Source organism: Talpa europaea (assembly GCF_964194135.1).
Source record: "Talpa europaea genome assembly, chromosome: 13".
NCBI classification, from domain to species: domain Eukaryota; kingdom Metazoa; phylum Chordata; class Mammalia; order Eulipotyphla; family Talpidae; genus Talpa; species Talpa europaea.
The window spans coordinates 48,163,394-48,178,390 of NC_140080.1; the positions used below are offsets into that span (position 1 = coordinate 48,163,394).

At 36.4% G+C, this 14,997-nt stretch overlaps 1 protein-coding gene across 3 annotated transcripts in view; it reads left to right on the forward strand.

Moving 5' to 3' along the window:
- The window catches only part of SPIRE1 (spire type actin nucleation factor 1), a gene marked incomplete at both ends in the record, with an annotated part of 186,405 nt that overhangs the window by 17,565 nt on the left and 153,843 nt on the right, over nucleotides 1-14,997 (forward strand). For all 3 annotated transcript variants that reach the window (XM_084252095.1, XM_084252096.1, XM_084252097.1), the window contains one exon: nucleotides 7,898-7,932. In XM_084252095.1, the coding sequence (XP_084108221.1) occupies nucleotides 7,898-7,932 (35 nt within the window). The remainder of the gene's footprint in view (nucleotides 1-7,897; nucleotides 7,933-14,997) is intronic.

The window sequence follows — 14,997 nt, forward strand, 5'->3', positions numbered from 1 at the left end:
TTTGGATTTTACATTTGGACATCCAGTTTTTGGATATTTTGAATAATACTATGAACATTATTAGATATGACTTTTAGTGAACAAATTTATCTGTGTTGAATGTGTATGGAATTGATGGTATGGAAAAATGGAATTGATGGTTCAAAGTGTACTTGTATGTTCAGTGTTTAGTGGATGTCGCATTTTTCCAAAATGATTATTATATCAGACCTTAAAAATTAAAACCAATCTGGGCGTTAATATAAATTAAATAAATTTGACTAGTGTCATGTATATGAAAGGATATATACATAATAAAAACAGGATTTGCTGACCCATATTTAGCTTATGAAAACTTTCTTGGATTCTCATCTTTTTTTGCCACCTGTGTTATGTATTGTTTTTTTAGAATTGAATCTGTTTTCCTTTCATTCATATTTTCCATTTTTTCCCCTGCCATTTTTAATTGGAAGCCAGATTCCCATCTAGTAGTGTATGCTCTTATATCTTGAATTTCCAAGACGGGGGGGGGAGAGAGAGAGAGAGAGAGAGAGAGGAATGTTACTGCAGTCAGAATGGGCTATTTGGTCCTAGGCGTGGTCATATCTTTTTAGATTTTAGTAAAAATATCCTATTAGAGGAATCCTCTGTTACATGATTTCATTTATTCATGCCACCAGTAATTGAGTACCTTCTGAGTGCACTGTGTCAGGTGTTGAAGGTACAAAGAGAAATGAAGTGCATCTATTCCTTCAAGATGTACACAAAAAATAATTCCAAAATAAGATCATCATGTGCAGAAAACTGGAGCCCACAAGAGAGGTCATCTTTTGTCCTGAGATTTGAAGGATTGATGAGCAGTGGTTTAAAGGAAGAACATGTTAAGCAGTAGCAAAAGTAAGTACAGAGGTAAAGAAATGTGGAAGAACTATTCAAGAAACAACCGTGCATTGATTATTAGTGTGGAATTTGTGCTGACATCCACTCCCTTATACCAAAAACAGACCACTTAGTCATTGCATTTTTGCTGTTAAATTTATAAGCAGCTTCAGAGTTCTCAACATTTTGCTTCAGGCAGTCATTAGCAATTATTTGGAGTTGACACGTGAGGTTGAACCTGTTTGTCTTCTCTGCAGTGGGCGTCCACTATGCCTGGAGCATAGGATGTGTGTGGGAGTGGTGGAAGATGAGACAGGCTGGAAAGGTATGTTAGCTGGGATTAGGTTATGAGGGACTTTTTGTCCGCACTCTAGAGTTTGTATTTATAGTCTGTATAGGCAATGGAGAGCCATAGAAAAATTTTAAGCAGGAAAATGATGTAAGCAGATTACTCTTTTTGGAAAGATAGCTTTCTAAAACTTATGTAGAATAACTTTGTAAAAGATTGAATGGAGTGAAAGTGAGGACAAGGATACCAATAGATATTTCATACTAGCGTTAGATCATTAAGTTCCCAAACCAGTAGGGAATATTATTGCTGTTCATAAAGGAGCTGATGGAGGGCAGTAGGAATGGGGAGAAAGTGTCAGATTGAAAATGAGTTAGAAAATAGACCAGGACATAGTTCTTTGGTTTTCAGTGTGGGGGTGAGGAAGATGAAGGTTCTCAGACTTTCTATTTGGATGCTTGGATCTCAGTGAAAGCAGGGGGGACAGGATAGGATAGGAAGATGAGGACTAATATTTATTGGAAATTAAATTGGCCCAGAAAAAGTATTTTCCCCATGAAGTCTTGCTGATTCCTACCAAATTCCTTTGCTCTTCCAAGAGGTTGTAAATCAGCTGTTTAATGTCACATGGTAACATGGAAAGTAGTTGCAGACCTGGTTTGATTCTTGACTCTGAAACTTATCACTGGTTATAACCTCAGACAAGCCGCCGACTCTATTTCTTTTACTGTAAATGAAGTAATATATGTCCAATCCTTCTTATATAATTGTTGTGAGAATCAAATAAGGAAATTTATGGAAGGGCATTTTTATCAGCTTCTTTGAACTATAAAAATATACTTTTACTATGGATAAAGAACTTCTTTAAAAGTCTTAATAATGTTTGGAAGTTCATAGAATGATTCTTGTGTTTGAGAGAATCTAAAGTTAGATCTTCATACTGTCATTGGATCTTAGTTGCCTGCCTTGGTTTTTAAGCATAGATTAGGTGCTATACTTGCTTTTTAGCATAGATTATAATGTGCTGTGAACAGCCCAGGAGAATGTCAGGCAAAGTTAATTAGTATTTTATCACCATTTGTAGTTTTAAGTGATTTCCATATAAATGTTATATATTATTTTTATTTTCTGGTCCAAAATAAACTTATTTACTTAATTTTAATTGTAGACATTACATTTAATGGTTTTTCAAGATTTATAATCCAGTGGCATAAAGGGTTGAAAATATTTGAAAGACCAGACAGTGCGGTGAAAGAGTCTATAAAGAGCTCTTTTGAGGGCCTCCCCTGGTGGCGCAGCAGTTGAGCACTGGTCTGGGAAGCTGCCCGCAGCCTCTGCAGCGCCAGTTTGATCCCTGGCCGCTGGCGAGGGTCCCACATGGTGCACAGATCTCTCCTGCCACCTGCTGCTCCCCTCAGCAGTGTATTTCGTCGGTCTGCCTGTTCTGTTCCCCGCTCTGGCTCTGGTGAATTCTCTCACCCTCCCACATTTCTGACTGTACCCAGTGCTGTATAAATAAATAAATAAATCTTTAAAAAAACAAAAAACAAAACTACAAGAAAAAAAAAAGCTCTTTTGAAAAAGAGAAAAAGGGGGCATTATCTGTTTCATGTATAGGAAAATGAAATAATCTATTTAATTTCTGCGCAATACATAGTACTTTTTTACCTTTTAATAACTTTTTGCTGTTAATATTTTATTTTTTAAATTCATTTATTTATGCATACAGGAACTGGGGTACAGGTCAGAGGTCCATGGGGAGGAGGCGAGAGGATTCACCAGCAACAGAGTGAGGAACAGAATAGGAAGACTGACTGAAATACACTGCTGAGGGGAGCAGTGGGTGAGACTGGAGAGGTCTGCTGTGCCATGTAGGTAGCTCCCTGGCTGGCTGGCTGGGGATTGAACTCATGCTGCAGAGGCTGTGGTCAGCTTCACAGTGCTCTGCTTAACCCCTGAGGCACCAGGGACGCCCTAAGGGACGCCTTTATTCTTGAAAAAAGTTTTATAGTGCTGTGATTTCAGTGTATTTTTTAGGTCTCAAAATTTAAGCAGTCAACTGAAATAATATCACTAGGGAAAATTTTTATCCAAATCACAGTTTACAAAAACTTCTGTTATGTCATCTTCTAACCAAAAGTGTCAAATATGCCCCTATGCCTTCTCTTGCCATGGCAAACCTTGCCAACTGGTGGGTACCTCCACACTATTCTTGCTCTTAGATTCTTCTAAAGATAGCATTCAGTTAGAATTGGCACAAGACATGAAATTATTTTCTTTTTTAGCTTTTTTTAAAAAAATTATTTATGCATATAAGAGCTGGGTTACAGACCAGAGGTGTGTGTGGGGGCGGTGAGAGGATTCACCAGAGACAGAGTGGGGAACAGAACAGGCAGATTAACTGAAGTACACTGCTGAGGGGAGCAGCGGGTGAGTCAGGAATGGTCTGCCGCACCATGGGGGTAGCTGCCTGGCCTGCCGGGGGATCGAACTCATGCTGTGGAGGCTGAGGACAGTTTCATAGGTTACTTCTTAACCCCTTGCACCACCAGGGAGGTCCCTATTTTTTAGCTTTTTAAATTTATTTTTTTAATTAAATGTTGGCTTACAACAGTGTTTGATTTAAGGGTATTAGGTTCCCACCTTTCCAGATGTATATTACCACACTATACCCACCATCAAAGAAAGTCTCAATAATCTACCACCACAGTCCACTGCCTTTCGCTCAACTACCTGCCCTCTGCCTTTAGCTTAACTACCTCCCTCTGGTAACCTTAATTATGCAGTCAGATTCCAAGAGTTTATTTTGGTTTGTTTTTCCTTTGCTTTGTTTCTTCATATTCCACATATAAATGAACTCACACAGTATTTGTCATCTCCTTCTGATGTCTCACCATAATCCTTTCCAGGATTATGAAACCTTCTTGCAAGGTTTCTTTTTTTTTATTTTTTGTAGCTGAATAGTATTCCAGTGTGCACGCGTGCGTGTGTGTGTGTGTGTGTGTATTTGTGTATCTCCCATATCTTCTTAATACACTCATTTGATATTTGGCACTTAGGTTGTTTGCATAATTTGACTATTGCAAACAGTGCTGTACAGAATGGAGGAGTGCATATATCCCTTCATATTTGTGTTCTCATATACGTCAGATAGCTACCTAAAAGTGAAATTGCTAGAACCTATCATAGATCTATTTTTAATATTTTGAGGAACCTCAAAATGCTTACTATTTTCATAGGGACTGGACCAATCTATGTTCCCACCAATAGTCTATTATGGTTCCTTTTCTCCACACTTTTGCCAGCACTTGTTGCTTCTGTTCTCTTGAGGTCATTCTTACAGGTGTGAGGTGGGATCTTATTATGGTTTTGATTCAGATTTCCCTGATGAAAAGTGGTGATGAACAATTTTCATGTATCTGTTGGCCAAGTGTATGTGTTCTTTGGAGAAGTGTCTATTTAGCTCTTCTGCCCATTTTTTCATTGGATTATAAGTTATTTTATCAAGTTATGTGGTTCTATGTAGGTCTTAGATGTCAGCCCCTTGTTGGATGATCTGCAAATATTTTCTCCCATTCAGTATGGTGTCTTCATTTTAGTGTGTTTCTTTCACTCTTCAGAAGCTTTTTAGCTTGATAAAATTCCATTATTTTTGCTTTTGTTTCTTCTGCCATTGTAGTCAAGACTATTGCTTTCACTGAATCCAATGTTGTGTAATGTGTTCCCTGTATTTTCTTCTATTTATTTTATATCCAAGTCTTTAACTCATTTTGATTTAATTTTTATATGTGGTATGAGATAGTGGATTATTTTCATTCTTTTGCATATGGGTGTCAAGATTTCGCCACACCAGATTTGTTGGAGACTTTATCGTATGCTTTTGGTTCCTTTGTCGTAAGTTAACTGTCCATGTTAAGTGCAGTTTCTGTTCTGAGCCATTGTTATGTGTGTCTATTTTTTTGTCCAGTGCTATACTGTTTTGATTACTATAGCTTTGCAGTATAAAGTCTAGGCATGTTATAACGCCACTCTTCTTTTATGCTAGAATTCCTTTGTCTATTCAAGATCTTTTGTGGTTCCATACAAATTTCACTAATAGTTGAGCCATTTCCTTGAAAAAATGCCATAGGAATTTTGATGGGGATTGCTTTTTAACAATGCTACTTCTTTCAACCCATGAGTACAAAACTTCTTTCCTTTTTTGGTATCTTCTATTTCTTTTAACAATATCTTAAAGTTTTTATTGATTTTACACCTAGGTACTTATTTCTTTTTGATGCAATTGTAAATGGATTGTTTTCTTGATTTTTTTTCTCTTTTAAGTCATTGTTTGAATATAGTAATACAATACATTTTTGTATTTTGATTTTTTTGTAGCCTGCCACTTAATTGTACTGACTGATTCTAGATAGTTTTTATCTTTTAAAAAATTTTTTAAAAAGGATTTATTTATGCATACAAGAACTGGGGTATTGGCCAGAGGTGTGGGGGATAAGAAGATTCACCAGAGATAGAGTGGGGAACAGAACAGGCAGACTGACTGAAACATACTGCTGAGGGGAGCAGCAGGTGAGAGAGGAGAGGTCTGCTGAACCATGTGGGTAGCTCCCTGGCTGGGGATCAAACTCATGCTACAGTGGCTGCAGACAGCTTCATAGCTTGTGTCCTAACCCCTTGCACCACCAGAGAGGCCCTCTAGATAGTTTTTAAATGGAATCTTTAGGATTTTCTATGTATATTATATACTCTGAAAATTACGATAGTTTTACTTATTCTTTGCCAGTTTGGATCCTTTTTGCTTCTTTCTGTTGCCTAATTATTCTAATAGGACTTCCAGAACTGTGTTGAATAGTAGTGATAAGAGTGGACATCCTTGTCTTGTACCTGATCTTAGAGGAAAAGTTTTCATCTTTTTACTATCAAGTATAACGTTAAATGTGTGTTTTTCATACATGGTCTCTGTTATGTTTAATTATGTTTCTTCTATCACCATTTTTTGGAGATTTTTTATCATAAACAGATATGACTTGAGATCTTTATCTTTTGTTGGTGTGATTTGTGTATGTTGACCACCTTTGTATCCCTGGAATAAATCCTACTTGGTTATGATGTTTCATTCTTTTAACATTGAATTTGGGTACTAAGATTTTGTTGAGGATTTTTGCATCTGAGTTCATCAGGAATATTGCTGTGCAGTTTTGTGTGATGTCCTTGTCTGCTTTTGGTATCAAAGGGGAAAAGTGGGGAAGAGCACAGTGGACTATGGTGGAGGACTATGGGTGCTTTGGTGGTGGGAAAGCTATAGTGACCACACCTGAAGGGAGAAATCCTATACTATAAAAAAATTAACAAGGATGTAAGAAAATGGTACTTCACAAATAATACTTTTTATTATTTTATTAAAAATAATAAAAGAAATTGTGTGTTTCAACTTTATTCTCCATTTTAAGAGTTGGGAGGGATATGAAAGACATTATTTGTGATTTCTTTTTTCTTTTGGTGATACCATCATTGCTCTAAGTCATATAAATTCTAGTTAAACATTAGAAAAAAATCACAAACTGGTAGAATTGCTTTTGGATGTGGTGTGGGGGTAGTAGGCTAGGGAGAAAAGGGTTTAAGAGGGAGGATAATGTTGGATGGAAAGAGGTAGAGGTAAACATATATTTGAACTTAGGGCAATGAAATTTATAAAGTTTAAACTGGAAAATTAAATGTTTTAGTATCCAATATAAATGTCATCTCTATGTTGAAACTATTTAATAAATGATTCTCATGTAAAATAACTTTCTGTATTTTAAATGTAGTTTTAATTACCCAAATTGATGGAAATATATAATCATATATTTTCCTTGGTATGGTATTTCAACAATGAAGTTAATCTTGGTTCAGCCAAATTTTGTTCGGTTCCAGTTATTCTTTAGGTGATCCTCTATTGCAAGAATTATTAATTACACAGTTTTGCCTAATCATGTATTAGAGAACCATCATGGTAGGGAAAATAAATTTGAAACATTTCTGCTTTCATTGAAGTGATCACTGTCTTTAAGCTGGAAATATATTTAGGGAAAACTGCAGGAGTCTAAAAAAACTTTTGAAGGTATTTCAAAGGATTTTAAAAGTACCATTTAAATGCCTTGAAAGTATTTTTTTTTTAATTTTTTTAGATTTATTTATTTATTTTATACCAGAACTCTGGGGTACATGCCAGATGTGTGGGAAGGTGAGAGGATTCACCAGAGACAGAGCAGGGAGCAGAATAGGCAGGCTGACGAAATCCACTGCTGAGGAGAGCAGCGGGCGCAATAGGAGAGGTCTGCCACACCATGTGGGACCCTCGCTGGCTGGCCGGGATCGAACTGGCGCTGCAGAGGCTGTAGACAGCTGCACAGCGCGGCGCTCAACCACCTGTGCCACTAGGGAAGGCCCTTGAAAGTATTTTAAAAAGAAAGCAAAACTTTAAACTATTTTTTTTTACTTTCACTAATTTGTACATATGCATATTAAGCATTATATGTGTTTTATATCTTAATGCAATTAAGCATATTTTCTGGTCTTTTTTTTTATTATAAGCCAATTGAAACTTAAATCTCTAAGAAGGACTTTCTAGCATATTTGATCATTCCATTACCTTTTATTTGCATAGATTTTCATAGATATAAATAAAGCCATGCCCAGAGTAACACAAACACTTCTCTCAATGACAAAAAGGCTAAAATCCGAAAGTAACTCTTTGTATTTTTATTACAGGTAAATTGGGACATTCACAATGCACAGAAACAGAGGTAAGCGAAATGTTCAAACAGTTCTTAACAAACCCGTTCAAACAGTTCTTAACAAAACAGCTTTGCAGTTCGAGACTAACTTGATGGCTTATCTTACTCCAGGTTCTTGGTCTTCTGACAGGGGTGCATTAAGAATAGCTATATCTTTCATATATATTTAGGGAGAGTAAAATGTGAAGGAAAATCATTTACCCTGTTCATATTTTTAAAATGTCAGGGTGTGTTATAAAGATTAGAGTTGTCGTAGTTCTAAAATTTTTCTGTATTATTATTTGTGATATTGAGTTAGCTAAGTTTCACAGCCTTAATAGGAAATAGTTTAAATTTAGATTTTTTTTTTAAAGATTTATTTATTTATACAAGGACTGGGTACTGTCAGAAGCGCAGGAGGGTGAGAGGATTCACCAGAGCCAGAGCGGGGAGCAGAACAGGCAGAAAGACTGAAGTACACTGCTGAGGGGAGCAGTGGGCAGCAGGAGAGGTCTGCGCGTCATGTGGGACCCTCGCCAGTGGCTGGGGATCGAACCGGTGCTGTAGAGGCTGAGGGCAACTTCGCAGCCCAGTGCTCAACTGCTGTGCCACCAGGGGAGGCCCAATTTAGAATTTTTAAATTCATAATCCAGCCTGATGTGTCACAATAAACAAATCATTTAAATGTTTTGAGCTTCTGTGGAGCTGTCTTGGTGTTGAATAAAATAGGGAACTTGGAAGCAGTATTTTAGTAAGATTAAAAATGAATTAATGCTTTGTGATTTATATAGAAAGTTTATTACTTTTTAATACTTTAAATAATGTAAAAATTATGATTGTGAGATTTAAGTAATTTCCATGCAATTCCATGTGTTCCTTGCAAGAATTTCAGGACTGCATCCGTGAATTCTGTATATGTTTAGTGCATTTTAGAAGGTGCTGTATCATCCTACAACTTTTAGTTCCTTTGTTAATTGCGATGCTTAAATACAAAATTTGGGAAGTTATTTTTCTAACTTTTTAAGACATCACATGTTAATGTAGATTTTAGTAAACTAGCTAATTTTCAGTAAAATGTAAGCTTTAAATTTTAATTTAATTTTAAATGCATTACATTGTTTACATTTTAATAAAGGAGCAGAAAATTGTTCTTTTTGTTTTCAGAAGTTGTAGAATTCACTTCTGTATTTTCTATTCAGCTTTGGAATTTGTGATGATTTTTTCCAAAATAGCTCTAAAAAATTGTCCAGAACTTAATATTTTTATATTTTAAGAATTTTTGATGCACTGTTTAATATAATATGATATGGTTTGAGTGTGAAAATAGAAATTCTGTTTGTGGTTTCTGATGTGCATCCTTCTAATTATGCAATTTTTAGCAAGTAATTTTTCTCTTAGAATTGCTTTTTTAACTATAAAATGTTAATGTAATCCCTATTACTATCACAGGTTATGAAATTTTAAAGGTAATATATATTAAAATGTTTTTAAATTACAGTTATATATATCAAAATGATACAAGAATTGTCAACATTATTTAGATAATAAGATGTGAGGATTTTATATATAAAGTATAGCTATAAGTCTCATTATTCAGTCTTATTAAGCTGTGTCAGTATAAAATCAACATGGCTTTAACATTTTGTTTAGTACATTCTTTGTCTGGGAGTCTTATCCTACTCCTTTGACCCACACCTTAGGCCACCAAAAGAATTGGAATAAATTAAGGGTTACTGAAAGAGTGTAACCTTCCTTGAGAATATTTTTTTCATTTAACTATTTGAATAGGCAATAAGTCACAAGATAATAAAAAGTTCATTCTGATTATTAGCTTACAAAATATAAATAGGTTGAGGGTATAGTTTTAGGGATGACACTGGAAATTTATGATTCTGTTTTTACTTTGGTAAATAAAATAATAAATAGTAACTACTTCCTACTTCAAGAAGTTGGGAGACTTGAGGTGAGGAGGAGACAACTTAAGTAGAAGGGTTTTTTTTTTTTTTTTTTTTTTTTTTTTTTTAGATTAGGGAAGGTTGTACATTTGGTGGTGATAATGGAGCCAAGAGAGTGAGATTGGAGTCCAAGTTAGAGAGTGGATACCCCTGAAATCAGAGGTAGGATTTGTGAGAGAAGATGGCTTGACTACAGCAGTGGTTCTCTTCCAGCTTTGGGAGGATGCTGGGAAATTCCTTGATATTCTTTCAAGTTTAAACTGTTTCCAGAGTAACACTAAGACATTCTATGCCCTTGACTTTCATTTTCTCTGAAGTGTACAGTGGAGTTTTCATAGGCTACAGGACTATATGACTATGACAGTCATACCAGACTGACCATGGGAGTAGATGCACCATCTTGTTTCACCTTCAAGAGTATTACAAAAATTGAAAAACAGTATCACTCTTCTTACTAATTTTTTAAATTGTTTTTTTCCATGAAAATACTACGTGTATTAATGTCATTTTATTTATTTTTTTAAAAGATTTATTTATTTATATAAGAACCAGGGTACAGGCCAGATGCGCAGGAGGGTGAGGAGAGTATTCACCAGAGACAGAGCAGGGAAGAGAACAGGCAGACTGACTGAAATACACTGCTGAGGGGAGCAGAGAGGAGTAGTGGGCGAGACCAGAGAGGTCTGCCCCACCATGTGAGTTATCTCCACAGCTGGTGGTGATGGAACTGGCACTGCAGAGGCTGCGGACAGCTTCACAGTGCTGCCCTCAACTGCCTGCACCACCAGGGAGGCCCTAATATGTCATTTTAAATGAATAATTTAAGTGATTTAATTAAACCTTTTCTTGAGTTAATTTCTAATACAACAAATATTGAGAGATTATAGCCAACATAAACAAAAGCTCCTTGGAAACTCAGTGATTTTTGTTTTTTTAATATGTAAAAGGATTGTTTAAAACTAAAACTTGGGGGCACAGAGAACAGAAGTATTTCTTCCTAAGAAACAGAATTAGGGACTGAGGAATAAAAACAACAGCCATGAGATAGACAGTGGGAAGTTGAGGAAATCTGTGATGTGTGGATTTAAGCCAGCCTTTTTGTGGTCAACCAGAAGACAGGGTCATTCCTGAGAATGAGGTTTTACTGCATCAGATTGGTGGTTGCTTGTGAGTCTTTTGTCCTTTAATTGATTTTCTATTGAGAAGAGATTCCCGGACCTTTTTAAGTGAAAAATACTATCAAGCTGTTGCTGGTATTGTGTCCAGACTAAGAGAAGGGCTGCTAACCAGTTGTGCAGATGAGTAGAAGTGAGAAGGATCCTGGTGAGGTGGAATACAGCAAGTGGCTTGTTCCACATAGTAAAGCCTGCCCAGGCCTTTTCTTTGATTTGCAAGGGGTGTGTGTGTGCGTGTGTGTGTATGAATGCATGTGTGTGTGCGTGTGTGTCCTGAGGGGAGGGAGAGAAGATGGTTGTTCCTGGACTCAAATCCCCACTCTATCCTTTCCTTCTCATTTCTTGCCTCAACTACTCACCCAGAGATGGATTGTGAATGAGGAACTTTAAGTGTAAATCCTGACTTGATGACTGTAGTAGTGTGTTGTTCATATGAGACCTATGTGATATCCTAGGAAGGAAAAAGTCTTTCAAGCAAGTATCATAGACCCACTAGGAGCCTCAGGGACTACTAGGGAAAACAGAACCTCTTTATCTTTTAGGGACTTCAGGACCCTCATCGAGACATTAAATTGAACTATATAACTCTAAGTGTTCAACTGGTTTAAATGCAATAGTTTTTATAGTACATAAAATCCAGCTATGAATTATTTTCTAATTTACTTAAATTTGCTTTTTAATGCTTTTCTTATTTTCTTAGAAAGCAAGTAGTATTATGAGGTTTAGGAAAGCAAGGAAGCCATACATAGTCAGTAATTAACTTTTATGTGACTTTGTACCTCAATATTAGCTTAATATTCCTTAAAATTGAGTATTTTACCATATTTCCACTGAAAAAAATTTTTAAATTTTATTTTTATGTTCCCCATACAATAGCAACCCCCTTATTTTGACCCCAATCCCTTCTTTCTCACCATCCCCCCCCCATAGTGTGTCTCTGGTTCATAGTTGTTTGTTGATTTTGATTTTTTCTTTCTCATAGTTATTCTTTTTCCTGGTCCCTTATTTAGGTTTTCTAAATTCCTGCTATGAGTGAGACCATCTGGTATTTTTCTTTTTCTTTCTGACTTATTTTGCTGAGCATGATCCCTTCAGCTCCATCCATGTTGCTGCAAACGGCATGTGTTTATCTTTTTTGATTGCTGAGTAAAATTCCATTGTGTATATGTACCACATCTTCTTGATCCAGTCATGTATTTTTGGGCATTTGGGTTGTTTCCAAAGATTAGCTATTGTAAATAGTGCTGCTATAAACATAGGGGTGCAGGTGCTCTTTGGAATTACTGTGTCTTTTGGGTAAATACCTAGGAGTGGAATTGCTGGATCATATGGAAGCTCTATCTTTAGTAGGTTGAGGAATCTCCACACAGCTTTCCAGAGTGGTTGGACCAGTTTGCACTCCCACCAGCAGTGCAGGAAAGTTCCTTTTTCTCCACATCCTCGCCAACATTTGTTGTTGCTAGCTTTTTCAATATGTGCCATTCTCATTGGTGTGAGATGGTATCTCATGGTAGTTTTGATTTGCATTTCCCTGATTACAAGTGATGTTGAATGTTTTTTCATATGCCTGTTGGCCATATGGAGAAGTTTCTTTTTAGCTCTTCTGCCCATTTTTTGACTGGATTATTTTCTTTGTTTTTGTTCAGTCTCATCAGCTCTTTGTAGATTTTTGTGATCAGTCCTTTATCATTAGTGTTATGTGCAAAAATGTTCTCCCAGTCGGTGGGGTTTTGTTGCGTCGGACAACACCATACTGACAAACGGGAGTCATGGAGCAGGCTACATAATGCAGTATGCTGCTGAAGAGCAAGATCCTGGCCCTTTTATTGACACACATAATTGATTGTAAGGAGATTAAGGAGATTAAAGAAAGGAGAAGGTTGTAGAAGATTAGGGATTGTGAGTCTGCCCTCCAGGCACTTCTGATTTACTTGATGATACACCCTAATCCCCAGCCATGGTTCTAATCTTATCAACAAGGTGCTCCACTGATCAGCTTCTGGGGTCCCTTGTCATACATCGGTCCTCGGGCCCCACAGGCATTCCCGGTAATACCTAGTGATGTATAAGTTGGGAGTATTTGTTATGCATCCTTCCTCAGCCCCCTGGGCATTCTGGACATACTTTCTGATGCACATGTTCTGCATTGGTCCTCAGCCCCCCAGGCATTCTGGACATAACTTGTGATGCATAACCTTCTCAGTGTGATCCAGTTTTGTGGTCTTGTTTGATTTGAAGGGCTGAAGTGTTGGGCTCCTGTTCTAACTGGCCGGACCACTTTGACCTTGTTTAGGTGACAAAATGGTGGCTAAATAGGCTGCCTAGGAGTAGCAGACCCACAGGATTTCTCTTTGTTTTGGTTATTGTCTCTTTTGCTGTGCAGAAGCTCTTTCATTTGATGTAGTCCCAGCTGTTTATCTTTACCTTCACTATCACTACTTTGGGTGATATGTCTGTAAAGATGTCTTTGAGGTGCATGTCATGTAGTGTTTTGCCTATATTTCCTTCTATATATTTTATGGTTTCAGGTCTTAGGTCTAGTTCTTTAATCCATTTTGAGTTGGTTTTTGTGCATGGTGTGAGGTAGTGGCCAAGCTTCATCCTTTTGCATGTAGCGACCCAGTTTTCCTGGCACCATTTATTGAACAAACTTTGCTCCAGTGCATATTCTTTGCTCCTTTGTCAAAGGTTAGTTGACCATAAATCTGTGGGTTTATTTCTGGGTTTTCTATTCGGTTCCATTGGTCAGTATGGCTCTTCTGGCTCCAATGCCATGCAGTTTTGATTATTATGGCTTTGTAGTATAGTTTGAAATCTGGGAGAGTGATGCCTCCAGTCCCTTCTTTTTTTTTCAGGAGGGTTTTGGCTATTCGGGGTTTTTGGTAGCTCCATATGAATTTCATCAATATTTTTTCTACTTCTTTGAAGAATGACATTGAAATTTTAATTGGAATAGCATTGAATCTGGAGATTGCTTTTGGTAGGATGGCCATTTTGATAATGGTAATTCTTCCGATCCATGAGCAGGGGATGTCTTTCCATTTCTTTGTGTCTTCTTCTATTTCTTTCAACAGATTTTTATAGTTTTCTTTGTATAGGTCCTTTACTACTTTTGTTAGGTTTATTCCCAAGTATTTGATTTTTTTTGTTTCAATAATAAAAGGAATGGTTTTCTTGATTTCTTCTTCTTCAGATTTAATGTTTGTGTATGGGAAGGCTACTGATTTTTGTGCATTGATTTTGTATCCTGCCACTTTACATTTTTTTACATTTTTTTACATTTTTACATTTTGAAAAGGGCATTTAATTTAAACAGCGCGTTCCCCACACTTCTTCCAGTATGGGCTCATAGCTCAGACTGATCATTTATAATCTTTGAACGACTGACCTGTACTTATGGGTGATTGCCTGTCAAAGAAACAACTCTGACCCACAGCTTAGGGGGAACTTTCACCCCACTCTACAAGTTTTTTCTATACCCATTATTTAAATACTTTGTGAGTTGTGCCTTTATATTTGAAAACAATTGCTGAGAATTTGAAAATATTAAAACAGTAAAGGATTTGAATTTTTAATGTTTTGTTAGGGAATTTTTCCTTCTTGGTTTTAGCTTTCCCAATTTCATCACATTCCTGTCTTCTATTAACCACTGCTAATTATGAAGCATGCAGAGGCCCTTTCTCTTTAGCAGTAAAGAAGGTTAAATGAATAACTAGAACAAACATGTTGTTCCCCTTGGTAGATTAGCTATATTTTAAGTGGAGTAGGTTCAAGTATTACATAAAGTTAAATTAACTTTGTCAGTACTTTAATCTTGATTAAGCTAGTTTTGAAAATATAGGATACCACAAAAATATAAGCTTTTCTGAGGGAAACTAATAACAAAGATTCATGTTCACTTCTTAGAAATAAAGTTCATATTAATTGTTCATATTCTGTTTCATTCCCACATACATTAAAAAAAA